This window comes from Gopherus evgoodei, chromosome 3, assembly GCF_007399415.2.
Source record: "Gopherus evgoodei ecotype Sinaloan lineage chromosome 3, rGopEvg1_v1.p, whole genome shotgun sequence".
NCBI lineage: Eukaryota > Metazoa > Chordata > Testudines > Testudinidae > Gopherus > Gopherus evgoodei.
In genome coordinates, this window is record NC_044324.1 from 11,430,254 (window position 1) to 11,454,084 (window position 23,831).

General features: G+C 45.7%; 1 protein-coding gene across 9 annotated transcripts in view; it reads right to left on the reverse strand.

Annotated features, from left to right (window-relative positions):
* The window catches only part of ASXL2 (ASXL transcriptional regulator 2), a 237,837-nt gene that overhangs the window by 21,588 nt on the left and 192,418 nt on the right, over nt 1-23,831 (reverse strand). For all 9 annotated transcript variants that reach the window (XM_030555054.1, XM_030555056.1, XM_030555057.1 and 6 more), the window contains 3 exons: nt 10,888-11,008; nt 6,020-6,160; nt 3,509-3,672 (listed from right to left, as the gene is read on the reverse strand). In XM_030555054.1, coding sequence (XP_030410914.1) covers nt 3,509-3,672; nt 6,020-6,160; nt 10,888-11,008 — 426 coding nt within the window. The remainder of the gene's footprint in view (nt 1-3,508; nt 3,673-6,019; nt 6,161-10,887; nt 11,009-23,831) is intronic.

A 23,831-nucleotide genomic window follows, 5' to 3' on the forward strand; every position in this document is an offset into this window, starting at 1 on the left:
ATTAACTTTCCTCCCAGATTACCTTTTTTTGCATCTTTCTGTGCGGGGATAGCACATCTTTGGCCTTGTCTATCCCTCTCATCGGCTGCTGATACAACTAGGGACCCAGGAGGGAGGTCAGAGTATAGGTACCCTGTTGGCTGGCACATAATATTTCTTCTCTGCCCTCTTCAAAGTGGGGAGCAGAGAAGATGGGGTCTGCCAGAGGGCTCTGACTGGACTCATTACCGCTTTGTTAATAGGTAGGACCACCTTAGATGGTGCTGTTGCAGCCAGAATATCAATGAGGCTGTGGGACAATTTACTGAGCTCCTCAATCTCTAGCCCCAGGTTAGCTGCTATCCACTTCAGATGCTCCTGATGGGCTCTAAAATCATCTTGCAGCAGTGAGTGGCTCGTTTCCAAGACAGTCTCATCTGGGGAAAAGGAAGAAAAGGCCTGCACTGGAGGGAGACCTTTTTCCTCTTCTTCACCCTCTATTACCTCCATGGGACCCACATCCTGTGTATCAGTATTGAGTTTGGTATCGGAGTCGGGGTCTGGTGCCCAGCAAAGCAGAGCCCTTTTCTCAGAAGCAACAGAGTATGACTGGTGAGAAGATGGACCCGGTTCCAGAATGGCCAATGCATAGGCCACTGCCCACCTGGCCACGCACTGGCAGAGACACCCAAACTGAGGTCTGGCAGCATGTAGGATGGGTACCCAGTGGTGGCTCTTGAGCTGGGTGTGACTCAGATGATGAGTCCTCCCGAGGTGACCACAGGACAGTGGCACCCCTCACTTCTGCTGTTGGTGCTGAAGGTTCAGGGACTAGTGGTGAACTGGGGATGACCACATAAAGGAAAGCAGGGTTGGCTTGCCCTAGAAGGTATTGAAAGTCCCGGTGCTGGGAAGGAGCTCAGAGCACCATGCTCTCTCCTGCTCATGCTCGTTGGAGCCGGTGGTTGTTACATTGGAGTTGGCGGTACCGGGAGCGATAACAAGTACGTGGCCATTGCAAAGGCCTCCAGGCTTGAAGGCACAGCAATCCCACTGGCACAGCGATGACTTCCCAGCTTTGCTGTGGGAATGCCACACCAGACTCAACGTTCTGGGTGGAGTCAACGGTGCCACCACGGGACAGGAGATGAATAGTGGTCCAACATGCATTGTGCTCCACTTCCTTCACCTTGCTTGCCTTTCTTTGGCACCGATGAGCACCCTCTATTGGTGCGCTGCTTTTTATGCTACCTTGGTACTGGCAATGGAGAACAGTGTCAGGATGCATGCAGTGCCAGAGGAGCGCTTCGCACCAGGGCCATAGTACTTGGTGCCGAATCCGAACAGCTTCTATTAGGATAGCCTTCAGTCTGATCTCTGTCCTTCTTTGTACGAGGCTTACACTCCTGACAAATTTGACAGAGCTCTTTCATGTGACTTCCTTCCAGACACTTCAGTACTGGAGTGTGGGTCGCCCATGGGCATAGGCTTGCCAGAAGAGGCACAAGGTTTGAAGCCCGGGGACCGGAGCATGCATGGCCCCAGTGGCGAAGGGAGCCCCTCAACAATAAGGGAAGGGGTTCTAACCATCTACAGTAGTGCTATTTACAACATTTACACTATAGCTATAATAAGACTAATCAATTAAGATACAGAGAAGAAAACCACTGAAAACACCTTGCCGAAGTAAGAGGAATTGTTCCAGCAATCATCACGGGCAATCAGAAGGAACTGAGAGGGTGCAGGGTCAGCAGTGCCTCTTATACTGATGCATAAGTGAACAGCACCTAAGGTGCTAGAACTGACCTGACGGATACCATTGAAGGAAAACTCTCCAGCAACCGTGCACATGGCACGTGCACACCTAACGTGAAATGGATGTGAGCAAGCACTCAACCCTCCCCTGAACAATTTAATGAAACAAACAAATTTGTGAAGGGTCGTGGTGAAGTCTCCATCACTTACAATTTTTAAATCACAATTTGATGTTTTTAAAAAAAGATCTGCTCTAGGAATTACCTGCTCTGTGCTATGCAGGAGTTAGACTAGATGATCACAATGGTCCTTTCTGGCCTTGGAATCTATGAAACGTTTCAGTGTCACATCATCTGTAATTTTCACTGAAAAAAGTGTTGGCTGAAAAATTTCACTGAGTTCTAGCTGTAACCATATCATGGGTTCTCTCAATCTAGGGCTGTCAGGGTATTGAAACCACACTGCCCTTCTCATATGGCTAGATAGAAGGAAGGATCCTGGAATGGGAATGGGGGCCTCAGTATGAAAAATGTTGAGAACTCATGCTCTACAGCTCTGAAATTCCTTCTTTCCTCTCCATTCTGCCACAAAACCTTTATCCATTCCTGGGTCAAAGCTCAGCTTACTTATTCCAACTTCTTCCTCTGTGGACTCTTCATCTTATCTGCGTCCCCTTCAATCTTTACAGAACGCTGCTGCTAATGATCATGTGTTTGCTTCTCAGACAATGTCACTCCACTGTGCATCAGTTCAAGCTTTTTGTTATTTGTTTATAACATACCTAGCAAGATGGGGTTCAGGCCTCTACATGCTGCCACCATAAAAAATATTAAATAATAGTATTCATCTTCACCATCAAGGTTCTGTGGAACTTTGCCCATGTTTATATCGCTGCCTTCATTTCCACCTACTCCTCCAACTGCCTATGGACCTGCTAAACCACCTTCCTTTATGCCTTCTTTGTATCCTTCTCCCACTAATCTTTATAATTTCTTAACCTGCTACTCCATATATATGGGCCTATCTCTCTCTTCTTATGCATTGAATTATCCTCTTCACTTTTTCAGATCCTTTCTTAAAACACAGAATTCTTTCATTGGCAATCCACAAAATGTATGAAATCTGCACCGCTCTAAATTGTGTGTTCTAATTCAGAACAAAGACTGTGTAATAGGGACCGCATCTTCCTCTGTGTTGACAAATAATTCATTAACACTTTCTCCCTTCTACATAAAGCATTGTGCATCTATGCACGGTTAGAGCCCTATCCAGCCTCATGTGTCATTTCACCAAACCCAGCATATAACAGTGCTAACATGACAGCTATTGAGACATCCAGAAACCACAAGGGGACTGGGCTAAACTGCTCTAGTAAGGCACCTCTGCTAAAAGGCTATGGGGATAAGACCGCATTGTAAAAAAGGTGGCATTCAACACTCCCTGCCCCTAGCATGTCCACTCCACTACTGCAGAATCAACTGATCTCACTACTGTTAGGAATGTAGGATTCACTATACTGGATAAAACTATACGCCCATCACCTCTGATATCCATCATTACCCAATGCTTCCTTGAAAGCAACACTCCATGTATTTTTCCAAATAGTGTTGTATGCGGATGAAAAAATGCCATCCTAGTTTCCAGCAAGCATCATGTTCTGAAACTTGAGTTTTGATTGCCCTTATCTCAGTGAATTGGCAACTGCTGTGTATGAAGCCAACAATCCCTGGTTTCTGTATGTTGTTACCTGGAACATACAGAATATGTGGCGTACCTGCCTGTCCACCTCGGGGAGCAGCAGCAGCAGCCGTTGCTGATAGTCTGTAGGTAAGACAGAGAACGTGTGCTTGTTGATCAGCGCCCGCAGATTTGTGTTCACTAAGATGGAGTCAGGTGTTTCCACATCAATTTCAGCACATTTCGTCCTCTTCAGCTGCCCTGTAAAGAACCACAGAGGTCTGTGTAACACATCACCTGAGGCAAGAATAAGGGCTCCCCTACCTCTGAGCTGCTCTTCACGTAGCTCATGGTTACATGAAGATATTAATAATGCTGTTTTGATGGCTCATTTTCAAACCCTGGAAGCTCCCTGGCTAAGTCAGGAGCAGAGCTGATAACATCCACCCTTCTGCCATAAGGATTAGCATTACATGGAATCATGGGCGTTAGAGTGTGATGAGATGATTAAAAACAGAATGTGGGGATTCTTGGGGCTATGAAGGTCTCTCATCTCCCAAGAAAAATATTAACTCCTAATATTCTGCTTTGTCTGGGTTTGCCTAACTTTGCAAGGTTCCAGGCTGCCCATGGTAAGGAGATAGCAGAACCTCCCCTGTGCTGGGGTAGGAGTCTCTCTCAGGAGGATTATTTTTAGCAAGTGTACTTTAATCTTCTATTTTAATCCTGTGGCCAGGGGCAGCTTCTTCCCTTGGATTTCTTGCTGGTTTGTTTGTATTTTGTACTCAGCAAAAGCAGAAGTGATTTAGAAAAAAAACCAGTCTCACGTACACAGTTTTCAGCAGCCAGCTCTTTTTGTGTTGAGACCACAATGCTAAACAAAGCAGTAAGAACGAAAAAATATTTTCTCTTCTTCCCTCTTCCCACATGGTAAAGGTCCTAACGGCTAGTCCTGCAGTTCTAGCACCAATCCCCATGCTACAGAAAGTCTCACATGAGCATTGTAATTTCAGAAACAGCCTGACCGGAGAGAGCATCTGTACAGTGTGTGCTCTTTCCCTTGGACTTGTCTGTTACACAGTGTTGGCAACATGCCATTAAGTTCTGTGAACTTCAATTAAAAATGTAACATTAATAAGAAGTCTAATGAAGACAGTCATACCATGTTCTGCCAGAGCGTGGGGATGATGATTTTAAGGTAATTGCTCCCCACAGCACAACTCCCATGGAAGCTTGTTTCATTTGGGAAAGGTGAGACACACACTCAGAGGCCATTTAGAAAACTCCAGTGTAGACTGTGCAATCTGTTTGGTTTGCGCTATTTTCCTGACCTGCAGATGGAGTTGGGTCTGGAATCCAAAGCAGCTCTCTCCAGCTAGCTGTGCTACACACCTCTCACTGGCAAAGTGCAGGCAAGGAGCGTGGCCACAAACAATAAATGAACACGGCTCTGCCTTATTCTTTTTGCCTCAGATTTTAAATTAAGTGAATTAGTGCTGGGATGGTGCAGTAGCTCTGTGTATGCTGGGTACTTATGCCCAGAACAGGTACAGAAACAGCAGTCTTCCCTCACATGGGCCCACCAACATATCTCAGCCCTGACCTGGAGTGCTTCAGTCTCCATGGCATGTATGTCCGTCGTGGGCATCCATGCTGAGGCAAAGAAAGGGGTCAAATAGGGCCAACTGTGATGGTGATTTGCGTGATTGCACACCTGTGCACTGGGAGCAGGGCTGCACCCTCCTGTGTGTGGGGGGGTAATGTTCGAGTGACTGACAAAGCAGCACTGATGGGTGGAGCCCTGGCGAATACAAAATTTGTATCCACATATATGGTCTGTGGATATAAAGCAGATATCTACAGATTTGCAGGGCTCTACTGATGGGCTCTTGACATTACAAACAAAGCGTGGGTCGCCACAATGCAAGATCTAAAGGGAACATGGAGAAATCACAGAGGACCCCGAATGGGATATGGATGGAACCTTTCACCTCAAGGCCACTAATTCAGATCAAATCCAACAAAACCTGTTACCAGTGAATGGACTTTTTGGCCCATGTAAAGAGAGAGGTGATGGGGCTCAGCACATGGTTTCCCCCTACTCCCCTGGCCTACAGAGACAATAGTGAGATTTCATTTAAACTCCAAGCATCTGTAAAACAAACCACAAGCAATAAAGGGGAATTGAGAAATACAGAACTTAAAAAACCTGGCAGGAAACCAAGTATGATTCTGGGGCTTGAAGGATGGGGTTTATTTTTGTTTCTTTTTTAAGGTAACGGAAACACCTTAAGTGCTAGAAGGAAAAGGCTGCAAAATTCAAGTCCTTTTCTGCCTCTGTTGCACAGAGGATTGTGAACACAAGAGCCAGCAAAACTTCCCGATGAGAAGAGCTGGGCATGGATGTTTGTGTGTATAGAGTTTCTGAGTTGGGTGGTGGTTTTATTTTCCCTAATTCATGCTGAAGAGCAGGAGTGGCTTCCAGGACTAACTAGAAACTGCTCCAACCCTGGAACTAGCTGCAACTTTTACTTAATTTTATGCTCTGCTTTTTATTCTGCCATCAGAGCAACAAAACCCACTTTGTGCAGAAAAATAAATATCTTACTTGCATGGAGTCTGTCAGATCTCTGGAATGGTTTCTTCCCCAAACCTGGCAGGGAGTTATCACCCTTAACAGAGGGAGAGGAGCTGGAGGTGGAGTTCTGAGGGCTGCTTGATTGTCCATCTGACTGCCTTCCTTCCCAAGCTGTACAGGAAACAAACATTTTAACATTGGGGATCTACAGACAACGAAGTGTTACACAAAACATCTGTTTGCATGGATTTAATATGGGTACCCTAATTCACAGCAGTGCCAGGAGAAGTTCTACAGGATGGACACTGAGCCCTGGTCTACACTACACATTTAAGTCGGTATAACTATGTCACTCAGGGATGTGGAAAATCCACACCCCTGAGCAACATAAATATACCAACCTAAGTCCTGGTGTAGACAGTGCTATGTCGACGGGACAGATACCTACGCTGATGGGAGAAGCTCTGCCATCTGCACAGGTAGCGTCTTCACTAAGCACTACAGTTGCACTGCTGCAGTGCTGTGTAAGAATAGAGAAGCCCTTACATTCTTCTCCTCTTCTTGCACTGATTTTCCAGCCTTCTATAAGCAGCATAGCCTTCTTATCTTATCAGGAGCTATCAAATCATCACAGAAGATAGAGATGGAAAACAGTCTCCCAGATCATCTACATCTATCCCCCATCAATGCAGACAGTTTATTCTTCATGCATTTTCCAGTCCAGTGATGGGACTATGAGAACTTCCTTTCCGAGGCCGCTCTGCTATCTGATGGAGCTCACTGCTAGGCATCTTTTCACGATACTCAGCCTATATTTTCCCTTTCTTCCTTTCAACCCATTACTCCCCATGGTGCTCCCTTAGGCCACCTCCAATCATTCTTTTCCCTCCTTAGTGGTTACACCCTTCATGTACTTCAGATTATCATCATGTCCTTCCCCTTAAAGTCATACCTTAGCCAAGTTAGTCAGATTTCACTCTTTTAAAATATCATAAATCAATCCTTCCCACTCCCCGATCATTTGTGCTGCTCTCCATTTTTCAACATTCCTCTTTCTACAGCAGTAACATTTCTTTCTGGTCACAGAAAAAGATTCCCGCTCCCGAAGTGCATTTTCTTTTCCCCTTCTCTTCCTCAATAAGCTGAATTAAGAACACTAGCAGGTGTTTTCCCACTGCCTTAGATGAATATGCAGTAACAGGCTTGCACTCCTGTCATAGATAGTTAAGGGTTAATGTCTCTTTTACCTGTAAAGGGTTAAGAAGCTCAGTAAACCTGGCTGACGCCTGACCAGAGGACCAATAGGGGGACAAGATACTTTCAAATCTTGGTGCAGGGAAGTCTTTGTTTGTGCTTTTTGTTTTGTTGTTGTTCGCTCTCAGGACTGAGAGGGACGGGACATCAATCCAAGCCCTCCAAATCTTTCTGAATCAGTCTCTCATGTTTCAAACTTTAAGTAATTAGCCAGGCAAGGCGTGTTAGTCTTATGTTTGTTTTCTCAACTTGTAAACATTTCTTTTTGCTGGAAGGATTTTACCTCTGTTTGCTGTAACTTTGAACCTAAGGCTGGGCAGGGGGTCCCTCTGGTCTATAGGAATCTGATTACCCTGTAAAGCATTTTCCATCCTGATTTTACAGAGATAATTTTTACCTTTTCTTTCTTTAATTAAAAACTTTCTTTTTAAGAACCTGATTGATTTTTCCTTGTTTTAAGATCCAAGGGGTTTGGATCTGTGTTCACCAGGGAATTGGTGAAGTCCCTCAAGGCAACCCAGGGGGAAACAGAGTGCCCCTTTCCATGCAGGTCCCCTACATCTGTACCCTAAAGTTCAGAGTAGGGAAAGAAACCATGACAACTCCACATAGCCAAAGATGTTCCCGTCCCTCGGCAATAGAAGAGGAACTCAGGAGTACACACAGTTAAGTCACAAAGTGACTGAACATTGTTATTAATCACTTATGTCACAGTAACACCCAAATGCTCTCACCAGGATCATACCCCATTGTACTGGAGGTTTTATAAAACATCCAAGGCTCTGACCCAGAAATACTGAGAGTCTAGTAAGACCAAAGGGAGAGGGAGAGAGCTACTTCTAGGTCTCAAGTGAATTAGTTTGATGGCCTCAGTCACAACTTTACTGGATGTTTTTTGCCTCTTTTTCTCACTCACACCCTGCACAGGGCTGGTGAGTCAGAGGTCAGAAGCTGGATTCAGGGGACCTCCCGATCATAATGCAGCAGCCAAAATGAAGGGAATTCAGAGAAAAATAACAAAAATGATAAAGGGAAATGGCTCAGTATATCTGATTGGCTAAGAAATGACCAAAGGGGACATGGTAATTGTCTGCAGTTATGAGGAGGGTGTAAACCGAAAGCACGGAGTGGAATTCTGCAGGCTATGCAACGCTTTGAAGATTGAAAGTGTTATGTAATAAGGGTGTGGACCACTTCGCATATCAGACCAAAATTATGCTACAACACCACAGAATTATGTGGCAAGGCCAGGCCCTCCCATCTCCCAACCTGCTGCCAGAAGCTGTTGTAAGATGCACTCCATCCCTGAGGACATGAAAAGGGCCAGGGTGGGGCCTTAAGACCAGGGTAGAGGGGAGCTCTGAGAAGAAAGCTGAAGCCGAAGAGCCAGAGAGCCATTCAGATTTAAACTGGTTGGCAAGGAAAACTTTGTGAAAAGTTTGAAATGGTACTGGGTTCCCACCAGCTTGTGTAGAAGGTTTTATGCACCCACCACACTCTTTCCTACACTTAAACACAAAATACACAAGATTTTCCATGCAAACTAGTTGTAGCTCCCTTCTCAGGCCTTCCCTCATCTATCTAGGAGTGGCCAGAGGCACCCCCTTCCCCTGGCATTTCCTCCTGCAAGCCTCCCCTCTAGCTCCCGTGTATGCATGGAGCAGTACATGCAAGAAGTGCTTCAGAAGCAACAAAGCAGTGGTTGACTTCCCTTCCCTTATTCCTCTGAACAGGGTCTTAACGTCAAAGCTGGCTTGGGACCCCTTGAATGCCAAGCTTGTCAATAACTTCATTATTAAACAGCACATAAAGTACATCGGCAGATATGCTTGTTCCTTGCAGCTGGATATATGCAGCCTAGCCTCAACCTTGCATTAATCTGAACAGATGTTACACAGGACATTCCAGCAGCAATTAAACAGCTAGCCAAGACAGCCTCAGCTGGTTTTGGGTTTGATTCTCTTGGGGTCAATTGAAAAGAGGGAACAAATAAACATGCACAGTTAAGCAGAAACATGTCAAAAAGAGCCAAACATCAAAATTCTCCTTAATTCTACATGGCCAAGCCAAACTCCAATGTTCAGCATGGAACTCCCATGGAGTCAGATCACAGGCAGATCTGAGAACAGAAAGCTAGAGTCCATAAGTGCCCAGTCTGATCTTCCTTCTGTAGTTAATGGTTCACCCTATTACACTGGCTAGCAGGACTGGTGAGATCTATGCCAACAGGTGCACTCTCTGTCGGCTTCGTTACATTTATACCAAGGTTTCTTCCGGCATAGCTATGTTGGCTCGGGGGTGTGATTTGCTCACACTTGCAGCTGACATAGCTATGCCACAAAAACTTTGTCATTTAGCTCAGGGAAACTAAAGTGAGATCGAAGGGACAGTAACAGCCCTATTCCTGGAGGAGGGGGGGTAATAATTGCAGGCACTATGTTACACTTGCAAACATTACCTGCAGTGATTGTATGTCTTTTCCCAGATAATTGCTAAAGATATCACACAGCTTTGGGCTATGAACAGATCTCCATGGATCTGTTCCCCCACTAGAAATATGTTTGAATTAGCATGATGTTAAGCACAAGTTTGTCTTTCTCTGCACTAAGGGCACAATCCATGTCAGGAATATCTTGGGGGCGGGGGTGGTGCATTTTGGAACCAAAATGGTTTTTTTAAATAAAACAGGTAGGAGGGGTGGAGACAGCATCTCAGAACAAAATATACAGGCCTTAGTTACAGGATGGAAAGCCAATACACTGGAAAGCAGTGACTCTGAAAGGACTTAGTGGTCACCGTGGATAACCAAATGCACATGAACTCCCAGCGTGACGCTGTGGCTAAGACAGCTAATGTGATTCTTGTTGCATAAGCGGAGATATTGAGAAGCATTAAGGATGTGGTATTACCTTCTTATTAGTGAGATATCATTGAATACTGTGTCCAGTTCTAGTGTCCACACTTCAGAAAGTGTAGTGAAATTGTGAAGGGTTCAGCAAACAGCTAAATGATTGATTCAAGTTCTGGAAAACATGCTTTATAGTGAAAGACTTAAGAAGCTACATCTGTTTAGCAGATCTACCAGAAGATTACAAGGTGACTTGATCATAGTCTATACATGCCTACATGGGGAGAAGTTTTCTAATAGCAGAGGGCTCTTTCATCTACAAGACAACAGCATAGTAAGAGTCAATGGGTGAAAGCTGAATCTAGACAAATTCAATTTACAAATAAGGTGCACATTTTTAATAGTGAGGGTGATTAACCATTGGAACATTTTACCAAGGGTTGTAGTATATTGTTCATTACTTGAAGTCTTTAAAGCAAAACTGGACTGTTTTCTACTTTAGCTCAACCAGAATGTATGGGCCTGATACAGGAATTATTAGGTGATGGCTGTACTGTGCAAGGCATCAGACAAATGATCATAATGGTTCCTTCTGGCCTTAAAATCTAGTATTTTTTCCCAACACAATGCATTTTCCTAGTATAGACAAAGTCAAGAGGACAGAAGCTGGAACAGTTTAGAAATACAAAGAATGCCCTGGAAAACAGGGGCTTCTTCTCCCTCCCTCTTCCCTAAGAAAGGCAAGTTAGGGAGACATGATAGTAAAAGAGAGCCTGGGAATCTCGCTGCCTCGTACCAGGTTTAGCAGGCGTGGAGTCACTGGCTGCCTTCACAGTCTTCAGTAGAAGATGCTGGTTAGAAGATACAGGCATGCCTGCTCTGCATTGCTGCTGCTTCTGTTGCTGCTGCTTCAGGGCCTAGTGAGAGCGGGGAGAAGGACATGACTGATAAAAAATTCAAACCAAGCTTGTAAAAACCACCCTACAGAACAGTTTCCTTTCCAAGAAGTCGTACTTAGGCCCTGATAGCACTTTTCAGCCAAGAATTTTAAAGAGCTTCAGAAATACATCCCCTGCTTCCAGTGCACTGTCCATTTTAAGGAGACACATTTTCTACCCTTCATCTGCATATAAACTGTTCAAATAACGCAATAGGAAAAGATTTAAGTGGAACAGTTTCTCAGGATCTTAAATGACCATTTCTTGGAACAGCGAGTTCTAGAGAACATGAGAAATAATGGTAACAATAATTATATAGAACTATAACAAAGTCACTGAATAATAGTGATTACCAGGGCTTGAATTCTCCGCGAGTATTTCCCGGGGCTCAGGGCTCCAGCCCTGTGAGGAATGCTGGGGCTCCTGCAGGTTTCAAAATATTTACTACAGCTCCTCTCCGGTCAGCTCTCACTGAATTTAAGCTCTAGTGACTACAGTACAATTAATCTCCGCTTCCTCGGGAAGAATCTTACAAAAAACTTGTACAGTGGAATTTTTTAAAATGAGGAAGGTAGTCAAAGATTCTAAAATCGAAAGTGAAGCAAATTAAAATCCTTTGCGTCAGCGTGGAGGCTATTAAACCAACTATAACCAAGTCCTAGAAGACATGCATACCCTAACCAGACGAGGAAGCAGGAGGGCAAGACATGAAAGTTGGGTTAAATGCCAAAGTTCACAAAGTCATTCAAGCCAAAAAGCTAGCCTAAAAAATGGAAATATAGCCCTAATGAAGCCAACCGAGAGTAGCATGAACTATAGCAGGTACAATATAGGATGGAAATTAGGCATGGGATAGAAAGTATGTCTGTCTCAAAAAGCATATATCAGATATAAAAGGGGTTCAGAGACAGACAACAAAAAAATCAGAGGCCTGGAGAGACTTCTGTATGAGGAACAATTGAAAAGATTGGGAATGTTTAGTTCAGAGGAGACACAAATAAGTGGGGATATGACAGAGGTATACAAAATAATGACTAGATTAGAGGAGGAGATTGGGACTGTTTTGTTCAGGAAACAGCAATGCAACAAATTTAAAACTAGTAAATAAAGTATTTTCTACTATGCATAAATAATCTGTGGAATTCACTGCCACAATATATAATTGAGGCCAAAAATGAATGAGATTTTTTTTAAAAAAAAAAGACATTTATATTGATAATGCAGACATCCATTGTTACATTGGACAGACTATAAACCTTCCTACTTCAGGGCACAAGCAAACTCCTGATTGATGGGGGTCTGTAAGAAACTTTCTCTGTGAGCAAATTATACCATAATTGTCAACAGCAGGTTTTTCTGCATCTTCTACTGAAGATCTGGTACCAGCTACTGTCAACAAGATCCTGGACTCGAGGGAGCACCAGTTTGTTCTTGTACATAGCTGGCGTGTATGTATCCAATGGTCCTATGTTATTCATAGATTGTTACAAATGAAAGGGTTCTAAAAAATCCAGTTCACTTCTTGGCTTGATGCCATTTATTTGGTGCATTTTTCTCAGCCAGGACAACGTAACCAGCGAACTCAATTTTGGTTTTGTTCTCGGTGCTGAAACGTTTGAGCTGCAAACACGTGCTGATGGGAAGGCTGCAGGGAAAGGAGGAATGTTTGTTTATTCACTTAAAAAGAGGTTTTTAAAATTCCATGTCAACACTGAGACTGGTGTTTGCTCTTGTAAAAGCCTGTTTTTTCCACCATCTACATGTTGGGCCCAGTCAGAATTGACAGTGTCCCTTTAAAGCTACTTTCAAAAACTATACCACTCCGTTTAAAAAACAACTACCACCGGAGTGAAAATGAGTTTTCCCCTCATACTGCTGCTGATCCAGGCAGCAGCAAACAGCTATTTCAGTGCAACAGTGGAAACACTGTAAATACCTCTAAAAATATCCAGGTGCATTTCCTCAAGGAATTTAAAAAACAGCCCCATGGAGCTGACTGGGGCGTCTGGCATGCTGACTGTATTCCAAACAGTGCGTGGAAAACAGCTTGCCCCAGTTTTAAACTGTTTCCTGGAAGGATTATTTTCTTTTTATTTCCGTTTGTTTTGCCCTCCCTCTCTCTTCTCTCTCCTGGCTAGTGCACTTATCCCTGTTGCCTTAAGTTCCTGTCTCTTGTCACTTGTGTTCTTAAATGCCAGCAGTCTGGATGCCTGGCAGCATGCGCCCCAGAGAGCAGGTCTGAGAACACTGCTGCATACTATCACTTTCCTTTAGGGGGTGCGGAAGTGCTGTTGGGCTTCTCCCTCCAACTCCCCACATTTAATATCTCATCTTCTCAAAGTTGCTCTCCAGGGCCCCAGAGGGAGAGAGTCCCATATTCCTAGCACATAGCCAGCATGTGAGTGCATGTGGTTTTTGTTTATTATCTAAAACATTTTATTGTTCTATTTATACAGTTAAAAACAGACAATACGAGATAAGATTGTGCAAAGAAAAAGGCACATCAAGCAGTAGTTAGCACAGAGTGTGAATACTGATGTCAGCATCAGGGCTTGTGTAAGTTGCAACTGAGGATAATGGCCCCAGAGGCTAGTCTGGCAGACTGGCATCAGCTAGGAATTGCACCTTCCTCACCATACCCACCCTTCGCTGGCTACACCACCCATCTGAAGGAGGAGTGGGAGAAGGTGGTGATATTCATTACACTGGCCTTTCACCACCTGAGGATTCCATGTCAGTGTAATCCTTAGGTAGCCAGTTAACCTGCCTTTATGGTGAACTGGTGGAAAGTGGCTGCATCAGGGCCAAGATCTAGCCCAAAGTGTCCTTGCTTTTCCTTTTGGGACCTGAGGGCAGTCTCTGGGACCAGCGATCATGGGGTGCTGGGGACACGCCCTAAGACATACATTTGCACTTGTATAGCTCCATTCTTCAAACAGGGAGACCCAGGAGGGCAGCATTAAGTGATTATACATCTGATTTGGGTTCTTGTGTGGTATAGCACAGCAATCCATTCTCGCACCTCTCTTGTTCAGTGTATACAGAGTGAGAGGTTCAAACTGAAGGGCCAACAATACACAATTAGTGTTCTGCTTTTATCAGACCTGCATGGTACAATTTCTGAGCCTTCCAAGAGTCATGCTGAGATCTGGACTACGATAAGAGTAGGGTAGCACCTGGTCTCTTCGTTCCTTCCAAATCTCCACATAGCCACTCTAGTCAAAAGGACTTGATTTTCCCCATCTATGTTTGAAAGGAAGTTGTGATTTTTCCAGTAAGGTGCAGAACCTCATCCTGGTTAATCATGCCTGGATATTGGATCGCTGTAATTCTCTACCTGGGCCTATACCTGAAGGTCAATTGGAAACTTCAGGTGGTGCAACATGCAGTCATCTGCTTATGTAGCAGTACCATGTGTTGGTAGCATATTACACTGGTATTCCAGAAACTGCAGGATGCCAGTTTATTTGAGCATGTAAGTCACAGAGTTAGCTTTGACCTTTATTGGTCTTTATGGCTTTGGTTCTGCACATCTCAAATCAACTCTTTCTGTTTCATGCGGCATCCCAACACTCGCAGTCAGCTGAGACTCTCAAGCTTACAGTTTCTGGAATTATATATCAATAGGCTGGGGCAGAGTGTCCTCAACTCTTGAATTTGCTTTTCCTCTCCTCCAGTACAGCGTCCTAATTTGTTCAGCACCATGTTGAAGAGTGGTGTCCACTCAGTTATATGCAATACATTTTCCAGACCATGCTAGGAGAACCGAAATCAAGTCACAATATTGCTTTACAAATAAGGAAGGGCCACTAATGACACTAAGCCAAGAAGTGAAGTGATGGCTGTGTTTTCTTGCATCATTGCACTCATAGCACTGGTCATATCTTTCCAAGCAGGAGCTAGGTGTGAAAACCCGAGCCCTTTGCTCCCCTAGTACTTCTGGACTATGCCTTTGGCCAACCTGCCAACTTGTTCTTGATTTAGTCCTAAGTGGAGCCCAGGATCTGGTCCTACAGGTGAATATAGCTGAATCACTGGGTAAAAGCGACCATAATATAATTCAATTTAACAGCCTTGTGGGAGGAAAAACAACAAAGACCACTACATAGCATTTAACTTCAAAAATGAGGAAGTTAGTTAAACAGAAATTAAAGAGGTAAATCACAAAAGTGAAATGATTGCAAGCTGCATGGATAAAGACACAATATCAATGGCCCAAATTAAATGTGTGCCCCACATTAAAAAACAGAGGAAGACTACCAAAAAAGCTCCACCATGACTAAACAACAAAGTAAAAGAAGTGGGTAGTTGTCCAATAGCTATTTAACTTTTTGGTGAAAACTGAAACAAAAAAGTTGTTTAGTATTTCTGCCATTGCCACATTTCTGTTATTGTTTCCCCCCTGCCTCCCTCATTGAGGCCTAGCCAGTCCTTGGTCTTCCTCTTGCTTCTAATGTATTTGTACAATGTTTTCTTGGTGCTTTTTATGTCTCTAGCTAGTTTACACTCATTGTGTGCCCTGGACTTTCTAATTTTATTCCTACATACTTGTGCTGTTTGTTTATATTCATCCTTTGTAATTTGACTCAGTTCCCACTTTTTGTGGGACTCTTTTTTGAGTTTCAGATAATTGAAGATCTCCTGATTACATCTGGGTGGGTCTCTTGCCACACTTGCCATCTTTCTTACACAATTGGATAGTTTGCTCTTGTGCCCTTAATAACATCTGGAATGGGTTCCCTAGGGAGGTGGTGGAATCTCCATCCTTAGAGGTTTTTAAGGCCCGGCTTGACAAAGCCCTGCCTGGGATGATTTAGTTGGTGTTGGTCCTGCTTTGCGCAGGGGGTTGGACTAGATACCTCCTGAGGTCCCTTCCACCCCTGAGATTCTATGATTCTATGATCTTGTCGAAAAACTGTCAACTCTCTTGAACTGTTTTTCCCCTTAGACTTGCTTCCTATGGGATCTTATCTACCAACGCACGGAGTTTGCTAAAGTTTGCCTTCTTGAAAGCCATTATCTTTACTGGGCTGGTTTCCCTCCTCCTACTTCTTAAAATCATGAACTCCACCATTTCATGATCTATTTCACCTCAAGCTGCCTTCTGCTTTCAAATTCTCAACCAGTTCCTCCCTATTTGTCAAAATCAAATCTAGAACAGCCTCTTCCCTAGTAGCTTTCTCCACCTTCTGAAATAAAAAATTGTCTCCAATATATTTCAAGAACTTATTGGATAATCTGTGCCCTGCTGTGTTATTTTCCCAACAGATGTCTGGGTAGCTGAAGTCCCCCATTACCACCATGTCCTGTGCTTTGGATGACTTTGTTAGTTGATTAAAAAATGCCTAATCCACCACTTCTTCCTGGTTAGGTGGTGAGTATAGAGCCCTACCATGACATCACCCTTGGGTTTTTTGTTTTTTTTTACCCCTTTAAGCCTTACCCTGAGACTTTCAACAAGTCTGTCTCCTATGTCCATCTCAACCTCAGTTCAACTGTATATATCTTTGGCATATAAGGCAACATCTCCTCCCATTTTTCCCCTGCCGGTCCTTCCTGAGCAGGCGGCACCTTTCTTTATCAATATTCCAGTCATGTGTATTATCCCACCAAGTCTCTGTGATGCCAACTATGTCATTTCTGCTCAGCAGTCTTTCTTCCCAGAACTCCATCCCATGGTCAAGGAAGCTGAAGCTCTCGTGGCGACACCATCCTCGCAGCCAGGCATTCACCTCCAGGATGCGTCTGTCTCTGCCTGGGCCCCTAGCCTTGATTGGAAGGATTGAAGAGAACACCACCTGCGCTCCCAACTCCTTCCTCCCAGAGCCCTGTAGTCATGTCTGATCTGCTCAGGGTCAGACCTCGCAGTATCATTAGTGCCCACATGGATGAGCAGCATGGGGTAGTAGCCAGAGGGCCGGATGATCCTCAACAATCCCTCTAACGTCTTGGATATCATAGAATCATAGAATACCAGGGTTGGAAGGGACTTCAGGAGGTCATCTAGTCCAACCCCCTGCTCACAGCAGGACCAACCCCCACACAGTTTTTTGCCCCAGATCCCTAAATGTCCCCCTCAAGGATTGAACTCACAACCCTGGGTTTAGTAGGCTAATGCTCAGACCACTGAGCCTCCCCCACATATGGGCTCCTGGCAGGCAGCACACCCCCTGGGATGCCATGTCAGGCTGGCAGATGGTTGCTTCCGTTCCTCCTTAGAAGGGAATCACCAACCACCACTACCCTACGTTTCCTCCTAGGAGTGGTGGCTGCAGCCCAGCCAGGGTAAAAGCTGTGCAGGCAGCTGTGGGGAGCTGCATGGAACCTGCCTCTGCCTTGGGCGCGAAGTCTGGTGGGCAGGGACACGGGCCAGGGGCTGCTTGGGCCACCCCGCACCGCAGGGAGGTGGAGGTTCTGCGTGGATCCCCACAGCTCTTACCAGGGCCAGGCTGCAGTTCCAAGACCCCGTCTCATGGCCAGAGCCAGCTCGGGGTAAGAGCTGTGTGGAGTCAGCACAGATCCTCCACCTCCCTCTGCCCTGGGTGAAGAGCCCAAGAGGTGGGGATGTCTGGGGGAAGAGGGCCAGGTCTGCCATGGTGAAAAGTGTACAAGTTGAAGGGAAAGCAGGTACCTATGGGGAGGGAGCGTGGAGGGAGAGACTGGGGTGGGGGTGAGGAAGCAGAGACCTGGACAGTGGGGGAAGCAGCAAGGAGCCAAAAGGACAGGGCAGTTGTGGTGGGAAATTGGTGGTAGACAAATTCAGACTAGAAATAAGGCATAGATATTTAACAGTGAAAGTAATTAACCATTAGAACAATTTACCAAAGTCGTGGTGGATTCTCCAGCCCTGGACTTATTGTGGGGCAGCTCTATGACCTGTGCTATACAGGAGGTCAGACTAGATGCTCACAATGGTCTCTTCTGGCCTGGAAATCTATCATTTGGGGGGTACTAGGGAGGCAGGGATTGCTTATAACGAAGCCTGGGTTTATCAACTCATCTTCAGCAGATATTGACTCTGGCAGGAAGGAAGGAAGGAGAGAGCATGTGTGTGTGTAAAAAAGTAGCTCTGAGTGCAGGGAAAGGGGGGTGTCTGTCACCCCCATCATCCTGATCTCTGGACTCCCATACTTCTCCCCACTCTCTACACATTCCCCCTCCCCACCACCCTGATGCAGACAGAAAAATCGCTCTGGCACCCGCTGCTGCCGCTTACACATATCACAGGCAGCATCTTAACACAGCTCTCTCTCATGGGATGTACAGCTGGGCCAAGTGCACAACATGTATTCCACTTAGAGGGGCAATGATCGTAGCCCCTCCCCAGCGACCTTGACCCTCCCTCAGTTCCTTTGTACCAAAAGCCCAGAAATGAGACTCTTATGCAGGCGGGATGGAGGGTGGGTCATGGAGTAGACGTCAGCATCACATCTCGAAGAACCACAGTTCCAGTAAGTAACTGTTGAGTAAATGCAGATGTATATTCCACTTAGGTGATTCACAAGCAGTACTCTCCCCAAGAGGTGGGGCTTGAACTCTACCTAAACAAGGACTGCAGAACCACTCTACCAAAGCCAGCATCCGCTCTGGAATATGTGGTTATGGCATAATGGTTTGTGAACACATGTATCAACGGCCACATAGTACCTTTGCAAATGCCCACTATGGAAATGTCATTGAGGAACGCTATGGACATTTCTTGTGCCCTCATAGAATAAGCTTGTACCCATGGAAGGTGTGTAGCCAAAGCTATTTCATATGTACTTTAGATGCAAGATGATATCCATTTGGATACTGTCTATGAAGAGACTGCTTAAACCTTCATGCAACCTGCATATGACAAATAAGGCAAAGCTCAAAATGGTTTAGTCCTGTCCAGATAAGATGCTAGACATCACTTGACATCTAAGGTATGGAGACACTGCTCCCCTGGAGAGGAATGTGACTTAAGAAAGAATACTGACAACCCACTTTAGACAAAAATTTTGGATGAGGTCATAAGGTCACTTTGTCTTTGGAGAATTGTGTATAAGGAGGCTCTGCCGTAAGAGCCTGCAACTCACACACTCTCCCTGTGGATGTTATCGCTACCAGGAATGCAGTTTTCTGACACAAAAGCGGAAAGGGATAAGATGCAAGGGGCTCAACTGTAGGTCCCATTAAGGCTGCTAGGACTGAGTTAAGGTCCCACAGAGGAACTGACCAGAGGATGTAGATTTGAATCTTGCTACTATGATACTGGAGAAGATTGATTTTCCCTGAATGAGGGAGGGAGGAGGTTAAATGCTGATATCACAGCCAGATTCAGTTTCAGTGAACTAAATGCAAGCCCCGATGACTGAAGGTGCAGCAGTTAGTCCAAAATGTCCTGGATAGAGGCCAACATTGACTGGATTCCACAGCTAATGATCACACCAAAAATGGCTTCCATTTCACTCAACAGGCCATCCTGGTGGAGGGCTTTCTACTGTTAAGGAGGACTTATTGGACAAACACTGCTCTTCCTCATTCAGCCATGCAGCAGCCACTACGTGAGATGCTGGGAGCTGAGTGCAGGACACGAGATGAGGCCTTGGTTCTGATGGAGTTGGGATGGGGAGGAAGCAGTATGGGAGGTTGAACAGACAGTACAAGAAGGTCGGAGAACCAGCACTGTCTTGGCCAGGGCAAAGAGAATGAAACTCACCTGATTCGCCCTGAGCCTGAGGATAACCTGAAGAATGACTGGGATCAGTGGAAAGACACAGAGGAGAGCTGACTGCCATCTGAGGTGGAAAGCTCTGGACAGGGAGCCTGGACTGATGCCACCTTGAGAGCCAGACAGACAAAATTTTCTGTTGTCCCTTGAAGAAAACAGGTTCATCACTGGGATGCCCCAAACTATGAAGATGACCTGGGGGATGCTTGACTTTAGAGACCACTTGCAACTCAGGAAAATACCGGCTGAGATGGTCTGCAAGATGATTCTGAACCCTGAGTAAACAAATGGCTTTTGGAGTAATGTTTTCCTTGATGCAGAACTGCCACAGCTTGATCGCCTCTAGGCAGAGCAACCTGGAGCGTGTTCCCCCTTGTTTGTACACATACTACATCATGGTGATACTGTCAGTAGGTACGTGAACTACTGACACTCTAATATTGTCCCAAAAAGCGTGACGTGCATTAGAAATGGCCTGAAGTTCCAGCACGTTTATATGGAGTGAGGCCTCCTGCTCTGATCAGTGTGCCCTCTAACTTATCAAGGAGGCGTTAGTACAATCAACTTGGGTGGTGAGGTCTAGACAAAGGGAACGCCTTTGGACACATCCACTACAGCCAGGAGTCCAGGACCAGTGGAGGAAAATTAACACGTCTGTCTAGAGAGTGAAGAGTAGGATGGTAAACCATCCTGAGCCACATTTGAAGGGAGTAAGGCACAATGTTGCAAACTGGACCACCTATATGCAAGCAGACATGTGGCTGAAGAGCCTCAGATATGTCCAAACTGTCATGGAAGGCTGACCCAGTAGATAAAGGCAAAGGTGGAGAACTGTCTGGAAATGGTTGGTCACCAGAAATCCTTTGGACATCATGGAATCTAATATGGCCCCAATGAACTTGATTTTTTGAGCAAGAGCCAAGGTTGATTTCTTGGTGTTTAGAATGAGACCCAGACAGTTGAGCAAGCACACTGTGGTGCCAATGTGAGCAAGAACTTCCTCTCTCGATCTGCCTTTCAGTAACCAGTCATCCAGATATGGGAAAATTTGAATTCCCTTATTTGTGAGATATGCCATAACAATGATCACACATTTGTTAAAAACTTGCGGGGGGGGGGGAGGAAACGAGGGCAGAAAAGTGGCCGAATGGAAGCACTGTGCACTGCAAGTGGCATTCCGCCATGATGGATTGAAGGAACTTTCTGTGGCTTGGCAGAATCACATATGAAAGTAGGCGTTCTGAAGGTCCAGTGCAGCAAACCAGTCATTCTGAGACAACGCAGGGAGAATAGCTGACAGTCACCATTTGGAACTTCATATATGTGATATATTTGTTGAGGCCAAGAAGGTCGAGGATGGGTTGGATGCCTTCCTTGGATTTGGGTACCAGAAAGTATCAGGAATAGAAGCTGAGATCCTGCTGTTCCAGCAGAAACTCCTCCACCCCTCCCAAAGCCAGCGGAGAGCAGACCTGCTCAAGGAGCAGTATCTCATGAGAGGGGTTCCTGAAGAGGGATGGTGAGGGAGGATGGGAAGGAGGAGTGGAGAGGAATTGGATGGCATAATCCAATCTGCCGATGTTTAGGACCCAGCTGTTGGTAGTGATCGATCTCCAAGCCTGTGAAAGCAGGCCAGCCTGTCCCAGAAGGGGGAGATGAGGACAGAGGAGCAACAGCTGGAACAGTGCTCTGGACCAAGTGAAAATGGTTGCTTGGAGGACTCTGGGGGAGGGTGGCTGGAGTGGCTGACCCCCAAGCCCTTGTGAGGGCTATCCCCTTTTCTAGGGTAGTCCTGTTGCCTCAGAGGAGAGAAAGGCAGGCCAAACATGCACTGCGGATGACACTGCTGCAGCTGAAGACTGCAGAGGTGCACACTCCCAAGGACTGTAGGGTAGCACTGGAGGAATCAGGTTTGTTTGCTCCTCTACAGAGCCAAAATGCACAACTTATCACTTTAACTGGAGTGAACAATCACTTTGATTCAAAAATAGCACAGTTTGGTTTAGATTAAAAGTAAAACAGGTTTATTAACAAAAGGAGATAGGATTGTAATAAACAAGTAGGAATAAAGTTATAAAGGATTACAAACAAACAAGTAAAAATATGTTTTCTAGTGACTAAGACTGAACAAAACTACAGTCTTGGTTCAAAGTAAGATTCTTACCACTTTCTTCCAGCAAGATGGCTAACCACCCCTTAGTCATGATCACCCACACAGTCCAAAGTACTTGGTTCCTTTGTTTTTGTAGGTGAAAGATAACTTGGGGTTCCTTGTTCTGTCTTTTATAGTCCAGTGAATTTTTGAAATGGATTCTTCTGAAGGTTATCCCTTGACGGGCTCCACTCACCACATGAGTGCCTCCTCCTGGCCAGTTGTTGCATAGCAGCTTCCTTCCCATATGGCGTACCCTGCCAATGATCACTCCGTCGCTACAGTGCTCTCTCTTTGCAACTCACTCCTCCAGTTCATTATATAGTCCCTCCCTTCCGGGGTATCAAAGTCTTGTTGGACCACCTCTCCGGACAGCGCCTCCAACAGTCCTTTGCTATTTGCCAGTGCTGGTATGGGAATCCAGGCCCTTTCTTTACACAGGGTTCCAACCCAGGGATCTGTAACCAGCCACCAAGGTGTACTTGTTGCTGTTTTCCTGGGATTCTTCCTATCCTGCCTTCCCAGGGTTTCTTTCTCCAGAACTCCTTTGGGATTGACAATTCTTCCACGGCAAGGACCCCAAAGCTCATTCTCCTCCAAAGTTTTCCCCTTCCCACTTCTGTGCCAAAAGAGTGGCTGTAGACTCTCTCTCTGTAGCCCTCTGCTATTATAAAGGTCTTCTCTTTATATTCCTTAGCCTAGCTGGGCTTCATCTGCAACCAGGGCGTATAAATCCCTTGGCCTCCTTTCAGATGCAACTATAAAGGTTAAGTATCAGAGGGGTAGCCATGTAGGTCTGGATCTGTGAAAGCAGCAAAGAATCCTGTGGCACATTATAGACTAACAGCCGTTTTGGAGCATGAGCTTTCGTGGGTGAATACCCACTTCATCGGATGCATGGGACGAAGTGGGTATTCACTCACGAAAGCTCATGCTCCAAAATGTCTGTTCGTCTATAAGGTGCCACAGGATTCTTTGCTGCTTATAAAGGTTAATTGGCCCCTTCAGGGCTTGTGTGGGATGAACACACCTCCCAAAGTAAAGTTCATTCAAGCTGTGAGGAAGAAGACATGGAGTCTGGTGGTGAAATTAAGTTCCATGCTGGTTGCTTCCCTGCTGGTGTTTGCTAGAATGCAAATTTAACTGTTCCTGCACCCTCCAATACAAATTAATGGATATGTGACATATGACTGGCAATCAACTCTGATGACACCTGGCTGGAGGCATTGTCCTTTGTCTGGAAGAAACCTGCAACACCTTACGGGGCACAAGTGATAGACACTCTACATCAGCAATACTCAAACTTCATTGCACCACAACCCCCTTCTGAAAACAAAAATTATGACATGATCCCAGGACGGGGAACCGAAGCCTGAGCTCACCCAAGCCCCACTGTCCCAGGTGGGGGTCCAAAGACAAAGCCCAAGCCCTGCCAAACCAGGCAGGAGGGGGCCAAAGCCCAAGCCCCAGGGCTTGGGTTTTGGTCCCCGGAAGTGAAGCTCGGGCTTCGGCCCTGGGTGGTGGGACTCGGGCTTCGGCCCTGGGTGGTGGGGCTCTGATTTCGGCCCTGGGCCCCTGCAAGTCTAAAGTGAGCCCTGGAAACCCCATTAAAACGGGGTATTCACCCACACTTTAGGAACCGCTGCTCTACACGCACGACAAAGTCATTCCCAAGTAGTGGAAGTAACCTGAACTCTCACACATAATGCCATAGCCAGGGTCGGCCTTAGGGAAGATGGTGCCCAGGTGAACTTTCTTTGGCACCCTTTAAGTACTGCTCCCCAAGTAGCTGCACAGCAAGCAGACTGGTAGCTGGTGGAGTGGCGGTGGTGCTGCAGGTATCGCTGTCGGCAGGAGGGCAGAGAGGGAATGCATGTGAGCAGCTAGCTCCCGCCCTACAACCCCCTTTATTGCTTCCTCGGTGGGCACAGTCCTTCTGCAGCCTATTGACC